The sequence below is a fragment of the Phoca vitulina genome, unplaced genomic scaffold (assembly GCF_004348235.1).
Source record: "Phoca vitulina isolate PV1807 unplaced genomic scaffold, GSC_HSeal_1.0 scaffold13, whole genome shotgun sequence".
In the NCBI taxonomy this organism is placed as follows: domain Eukaryota; kingdom Metazoa; phylum Chordata; class Mammalia; order Carnivora; family Phocidae; genus Phoca; species Phoca vitulina.
Window position 1 is genome coordinate 35,260,853 of NW_022589716.1, and position 7,860 is coordinate 35,268,712.

The window sequence follows — 7,860 nt, forward strand, 5'->3', positions numbered from 1 at the left end:
ACTCCTGATTCTCCCATGTGGGTTTGATTTTTGTATGTCGTATTTTTGTTTTCATTTGTTTTGTCACCGTACCCAGTTTGCCTTTCAGGTTGGCTGTTTAAATTCTTACAAATTTTTTTTTTTAGAAGAGCCTTAAAGTTTCCAAAGTTGCCTCCCACACTTGAGTGCTGTGGAGGATACCTTCACGGCCATTTTACGTAGCTATGCATAGTAGAAACTTGGCATTTTTAAAATCTAAGGTAGAATTGTTTCCATTAAGCCTAAATTTCGGCTTAAACAAAATACGTAAAACTTCATTACATAGGGACTAGGGTTCATTAAGTGACATTAAAGCCAGTATGGTTTAAACTGCTTGGTTTGGGCCCTTTTAATATTTTTTGTCTTAACGTTGGCAGTTGGACCGAAAGCCCTTCCCCTATGAATGCATATGAACCATTTTTTCTTGGAAGACACTATAAGCTAAAAAGAAGTATGAGGAAACCAGTAATATATTCTCAAGTGCTTACCAGGATTGATCTGCTTAGGTTTTAAGGTGCTCAGGAAAAATTCAGCACAGCTGCTTTTATTGGGGAAATGTGTTTCTTTCCAAAGGAATTAATCAACATTTTCTTTTGATTATGTAACTTTTAACAAACCTTTAAGGCCATTTGTTTAAGAATCAACGTACTGAAAATTTGGAAGAATTTTATTAAATTTGGTGTAATAGCAATCATAAAAATTTTTTAAATTGTTCTGCATAAAAAATCATGCAGATATGTTAGAGTTGCTGGTTCTTAAATGGCAATTGTAAGAATTCCCGCCCTCTGAAGAAAAAAATTTTTTGAATTAAAAAATAAAAGCCTAGAAATGATTATAGTGAGCAAGAAACTCTGTTTCTAAAACTGCTATGAAAGAATACCATTCACTGGTAAAAGTGCTGGGAAACACAAAAATTGCTTCATCACTGAGCTATTTTTTTCGATCTTCTGGTCCAAAAAGCAGCATAATGGAGCAATGATAGTTTATAAATGTGAATGTCTTTGGTTTTAATCTGTACTGCTATTGACCTCTTTGGTAGTTGTTTTCTTTTAAAATACCAATTTGAGGAGAAAAAGTTCTTGTGAAGGATCAAAGTTAAAAACCTGGTTGGTGGTGTCACTTTTCCTACTACTGCCAAGAACAGTTGATAAGAATTGCTATTCTAAGTGTTAATGATGCATCTCATCTTGAAGTTTCCCCTCCCAAGAGATCCCGAATACTAAATGCGATTCTCTTAACATTTTTATTCCAAGGAGGGGAACTGATGTAAGAACCTACATTTTTTTGCATGTTTTCTTCATAATGCAAAAGAGCAAATATCGAAGAGGCTTCACTTCATTGAAAATGTGACTGGCTTCCTATGGGACAGTAACCCTTATGTGTTAGGAATACGAACAGTGCTTGAAAATTCAGATCACATTAGCATGTTCCTGTTTGGCACTTTTCATGCAAGATAGTTATCTTGTGAACATTAACTGCTTAAGGAAGGGAGGAATAACAAAAGATTAGAATAATTAGATTAGATTAGAATAATTGCCTACAGTTGGAAAATGGAATGAGTGCCTCTGTTCCTTACCCTGTTCTGGAACCTCAAAGGGGGACTAAGGTAACCACTGCCCTCTAGGGTCCCATAATCTAGCAAGAAAGACAGGAATATAGACCTCTGACAGTATGATACAGTGTGGAAAGTTGTACAACCCACTCAAGACATGAAGACCGCTTGATGGGAGCACAGAGAAGGAGGCATTTAGTCCTGTGTGTGGCTTGGAGTAAGGAAGGACTAGAGCCTGTACAAGTAGGTGACTTCTGAGCTGGCAGAGAATGCAGCAGGGGGCATCCCAGGAGAGGAATCAGCATGAGCAAAGGCATGAGAACACATGGCATGCTCCAGGAACGGCACTATGTTCTGGTTAATTCAGTTCATTCTTTGAACCACCACTTGTGAAATCGGATGTGCAAGGTGCAGCCCTAGGACCGGGGTTACAAAGGTAAATAGAACCTGTTCTCTTTCTACACCTAACAGGCTAGAGTGGGAAACAAATCAGTAAACTGTTAACTGAGAATTCAACCCTGTAAGTATGTAATGGAGGTATGAACAGACTGGGAAAGAAGGAAAGCAATTCAGTCAACTTGATCTCTGGGAGAGAATTCATTATGCCACAGAAGCCTCAGAGGTGGTACTGCAAGAGCTTGAGTTCAGAGTTTGAGGAAGAGTCTACCAGGTGAAACAGAGGAAGAGTATTAGGGATCAGCTCAGAGTGTGAACAAGTATCTGTACGTTGACATTAAATCAACATAAGTGTGTCTGAGAGTTGTGTTGGGTTTTTTTCTTAGTATTTTAGGCTCATTGTTAGAAACATGGCTGATTTTAGAGTTTCCCAGCTGTTTAGAATCTGAGTAACCAAGACCTTGCTGTGACAGGAAAGCAGTTTTTCGGACTCTTGATCCATTAGAAACCAGATCGTGGCATCCCTGTGCTGCTGCTGAGCGGTCCTTCCTTTGCCAGCCTTCTGTCATTGAGGCCAGTGCTGGGAGGTGAAATGTGCTCATGTGCTCTCTACCCTTAGCGTTGTCGTAAAAGATCTTTCCAACGTTTGGCTGCATCTGATTTGTGAAGCTACAATATTCTTTGCTTCTTATTTAGACTGAGTCAAAAGAAGGAATGCTAACATTCAAGCTAGTTTTTATATTCATAGAGATAGGAAGAAGAGTACTGCTTCAAATGTTTATCCTTTAGTTAAATGGGAATTTTGAGGATTTTAAATGAAACAGATTTTTCAGTATTCATATTTTGAATATAGTTACCTTAGATCAGAATCTGATGGATCTTTTTGAGTCAGTTTTGTTTCAAATGTCCAGAGAATACTATGTGAGAATATAAAGATTCACTTTGGTCATTATATTTATTTGCTTTGATAAAGGTAACAGCAACAGGTAATACACTTTAAATAAGAATTTATACACACACACGCATATTTTATACACAGTTTGTGTGTGAATTATGTAGATAGGTAAGTAGGTAGAATTGAGCCCATAAAGCCAGAAGTTATGTGAGACCGTGCACTAGTGGGCCAGGGAAACCTAACTGGCCACAGTGTTGACCACAGTGTTGACCTTGAGTTTTTACAGGCCAGATTTAGGCTTTACGGCTTTTGTTTCCTTATAATCATAATCATAACTGTCAAAAGAGCCAAGTCCTTTAGCAGTTGCCCTATTCCTTCTCACTTATTAGTCACTTAAATCACAGCTATTCTAAAAGGCCAGGGTTGATGAAAACAGAATTCAGAGAAATGTGTGTGCCTCTACTGTGCTCAGCTATAATCTTCTCCAATATCTTGTTTGAGAAAAATGATTGATATATGTACCCAAAATACTTTGTGTTCAAGAATATGAAAGTACACCTGAAGTGATCTTTGACCCATTTCAGAGAGACTCCATGAAAAGTTCTTCTAGAGCAGCAATGTGGTCCGAGAGCAGCAACATAAACCTCACTTTTTAGAAATGCAAATTCATGGGCCCTACCCCAGGCCTACTGAATCAGAAACTCTGTTTGTGGGCCCTTTGATCTGTTTTAACAAACCTTCTGTGTGATTCTGGCTTATGCCAAAGTTGAAGAACCACTATTCTACAGAAATAGAAAACAAAATTAGATAGGTATGTACTGGGTACTTGAAATTACCAGGAATAGGACTGCCTGAGAAAAGAAGATGGCCACTAACCTACATGAGGAGGGAGTTTGAAGGTTTAGGAGGGAGGGCGGGTGATGTGATCATTATCTTAGAAAGGCAAACCTAGAAAGTTAGAATAGGAGCAGCAATGAGGTGTCAGGTGATGGCTGCAGAAGTGGGAAGGGAGGTGTGCCATCAGCTGAACTCTTGTTGGTTATAGGAAATACAGTGTAGAGGCTTTTCTATTTAAGAGAATGAATAGCCAACAGATTGAAAGTTAAAAGCTGATTGAACCAACAGGCATGAACATTTGCAAACATAAAAGGTTATCTCAAATGCAAGTAGTTATTTATAGAAAAATTACAGAAAAGGGTATAATAGCCAACTTTGACAGCTGAAAGACCTCAGTAACTTTAAATGAAAGTATTTAAATAAAGTAGCCTTCAATAGGGATTGAGCCCCCCCAGGATTCCTAAATCCATTAGAATGCTTGAGATTGTTAAACTTCGTGAAGTTGTACTGGATTCCCTCTCAGGGTTAACTGCCAAGGGAGGAGTGAGTGAGTGAGTGTGTCCATCTGTGTGTCCGTCAGTTGGGGAAGGGAGGAGGAAATCTGAGCTAAGTATCTGAAGTATCAGGCAGTAAGATTAATGAATTACAGATTACACTGTAATCTAATTGTGCATTTATCCCACATGTCAAATTAGGTTCTCTCTTCTCAGCTGAATCTGTGAAATATAGTGTAGTGTGTAACACTTAAGATTTGTCATTCATCTAAGGAAACTTCAGAGGCTAGCTGGAATATCCTAATTCAATTCTTTATAAAAAGCTACCTTTTGGAAATATTCACTCCTTGTAAATTCTAACAGAAGGCACTTCAAAGGAGCCTAAAAATAGTATTTTGATTTAAAAGAAAACTGCCATGTTTTGAATAAGTAACCACTTTAAAAATTGAACCTAGGTAAGCTATTCTTGTTTTATGTTCTCTCAGGATATTTTGTACCAAAAATTAGTCCAAGGGAAAACTGAGATTTAAGCATCTATGTGACACTCTCCCAAGAAGTTTACATATATCTGTTCAATTCTCCACCTGTGAGATAGGAATTATCATCCTTATTGTGTGAGTGAAGAAACAGACTTTGAGAAGCTAAATAACATAGAAACATAAGGAAATGGGTCTGATTCCAAAGCCCACGTTCTTTTTACCAGGATACCTAATTCATCTCTGACTTTAGGAAACCAAAAATCTACATGCAGGACCTATGGCCACTTGTAGACAACAATTTTATCTAATATATATTTCATCATAGCCTTTTTATCTTAATTGGCTTAAATGCCCAGCATCAAATCCAGAGCTAGGACCAACTGGTTAAGAAAATGTTAATGCAGAGAACTAAATGTGCCCTAAAATACCTAGAACAGAGCTAGCTACCCATCAGTATAAGAAGTGATTTAGTTCAGCAGCCAAATGAATAGTAACCTCTTGTGTGGGGTTTTGAAAGCACGTTTTCATTTGACCAGTCTTTCCTGAGCTTAATCAGTCCTGTGTCTGTGTGTGGCAAAGAACAGACCCCACTGAGTGCCTAAAGCATTATGACATTTAGTCACTCTGGATCTCAGTGACATGTGAGGACATTCCTCATCTTCCTCAAGGTACTACATCATTTTTTTTCCCTCTCAAACCAGAATTACTCTGGAATTATTGAGTAATGAAATCAGGACCCCCTGAAGACCATGGACATAGTCCCTCTCAAACCTAGGATTCTAAACACACTGCTTTTCTTGATAGTTTGGTGTGCTGTCACCACCACACAAAGCCACCATTTTCCAATGAGCCTTTAAATCATTTGGAAATGGATTTGAGAAACAAGAATCCTGTGCTTTTACCGTTTTTTTTGTTTCTTTATGAAACAAATAGCAAGCAATACTTCTGAATGCCACATTGCATGACTAGGTCACAGAATTCCCCATTCTGCCTAGGAAGATGTCCCTTTTGAAGTTGTGTGTGTTTGATTTAGTGACGGTACACTATTTGTAGAAAGTGGGTTTCAGTATAAACCATAACCACAGAGGTAAATCTATGGTTCAGTGTATGATCTGACGTACAGGAAGTGTCTGGGTCTAATGATGAAACTTTTTAACTTTCCAGATGACAGAACAAAGGAAGCAGAAACAAAGAATTGGTCTTCTAGGACATCCTCCTCATATGAATGTCAACCCACAGCAACCAGCATAAGCAAATGAAATAAAGGAATCTCCCGTACCTTTGCTAATTATTATTAGTGTGGGTATGGCTACTTAGTTCTGATTCACCCACAAAGGTGACATTAATGCCTAGTACATTTGTAAATAATCAGTTTTATACTGTATGTATATGATTGCTACTCTAAAGGTTTGGATATATGTATTGTAATTAGAATTGTTGGCATGATGAAATTTCATTTGTGCCAAAAATATTAAAAATGCCTTTTTTGGAAGGACTAAAGAAAGCACCTGATTTGCACTTGAACCAGATTATAGATTTAAAAGTATATGACCTGTATTTTGTATTTAAAACTAGAATAGCCAGTATTTATGTTTTTTATAAAACTGTGCAATACGAATTATGCAATCACAATGAATTTGTAACTCCTGAGTGTCCTAAAGGGAGTGCACATCTTTGAAGCTGGTGTGTTAATACTATGTAATAAATGGTTAAATATCAAATGATGCTGCTGCCAAAATCATATGAATAGTGAGTTTCCGGCCCCTGGGCGTTTTGTACCATATACTTCTCTGTGGTGATACTGTTTCTCGTTGCTGGTGGCATTAGGGCCTCTGTCTAATAGTGACAGTGCTCCAAGTCAGCATTCATTTTAAGAAAAGCAACTTTAGTTTCAAAGATAATTTTAAGCTTCTGAACTGATCATTTAAACTTTAAGTAAGAGAGCTAAATTAGAAGCTCAGACTTTAGCTTGTGAAGTTAATGAATTTTTGAAAGGGAACTTTTTATGCAACATTTGGAATAAATGCATACTGCTGGCCAATCAGTGTCATCTCCAAGGTGAATTCTGGTGTCACGCGATAAAGAAATGAATAATTGATGGTGTCTAGATTATCTAGTCCAAACAGTAGAGTTGATTTTTTTCATCTGAACCAACATGCTACAGTAGCTAAGAAGTATTTAAACTATATACATCCATATAAAGATGAAATATGATCTATCCCATTAGAACTCATAGTTGAACACTGACATGTTATTCTTGTGAAAGAGCCACGTTTTGGTTTTATTTCCTTGTCACATGATTTCTTTCCTTGATGGATGAAAAGTATGAAAGGAAACTTTTATATCTGTTGCCTAGTTTTGTACATGGATCTCATTTTACAAGAGAATCTCTCTGCAAAAAAAAAGTTTAAAAATGTACTGAAAGCAGAGTTCTGAAATGAGTAAAGTTTGTAAATGCATATATGAAAATAAATATTTAATGATGCAGAATAATATACAGTGGCAGACTGGTGGCTTTCATTTTGGCATTTCTTTGTGTCTTAACAGCTGTTCCAATTACTTATTTTCCTTGGGACCAATTTAAAGTGCAACTGGTTTGGTTACCAGATTAATTCTGAAAATGCTTACCTGATTAGCGAGTGATCAGGGAGTGTTTAATACGATGTTCATTCATTTTTCTAGAGCGGCTGCCAAGCAGACTGTCCTGAGCAGCGAGCACCAGGGCACACGGAGGGAAAGTCAGGGGTGGGCTCTGATGAGGCTCCGGCCTCCTGGGCTTTCCTGGGACTCGAGGGCTCTGACTTGCTGTCTGCAATAAAACAGTTGCCGTTTTCCTTCGTGTCCAGTGGTTGGAGGCCTTCAGCAAGACTGTCAAAAATGTTTCACAGAGCTGACTCGTCTATCCAAAGGTAGTAAAACTTGTTCCCTCCTCAAAGCAATGCCTGCCTGCTTGCTCTTTTAACACTGATTCTCTCTGTGCTTTGGTAAATACGAATAATTACCACCCAACGTTGGGAACTAGGTCAGGATTGAGTTCCAGTTAAATGACTAGTTTCATAACCAATGCTTCTACGTTATAAATTTGATAACTTAAAAAAACAAATGAATAATTTTCCAGTCAATGCAGTGTATCTCCGTATTTTTCCGTAATAAGGCAAACCCAAGATAGACACACACTTGAACCTGTAA

General features: G+C 37.7%; 1 protein-coding gene across 3 annotated transcripts in view; it reads left to right on the plus strand.

Annotated features, from left to right (window-relative positions):
* The window catches only part of ITPR1 (inositol 1,4,5-trisphosphate receptor type 1), a 324,688-nt gene extending 317,527 nt beyond the window's left edge, over positions 1–7,161 (plus strand). For all 3 annotated transcript variants that reach the window (XM_032411831.1, XM_032411829.1, XM_032411830.1), the window contains one exon: positions 5,836–7,161. In XM_032411831.1, the coding sequence (XP_032267722.1) occupies positions 5,836–5,922 (87 nt within the window). In that variant the 3' untranslated portion in view covers positions 5,923–7,161. The remainder of the gene's footprint in view (positions 1–5,835) is intronic.
* The last annotated feature ends 699 nt before the right edge of the window (positions 7,162–7,860 follow it).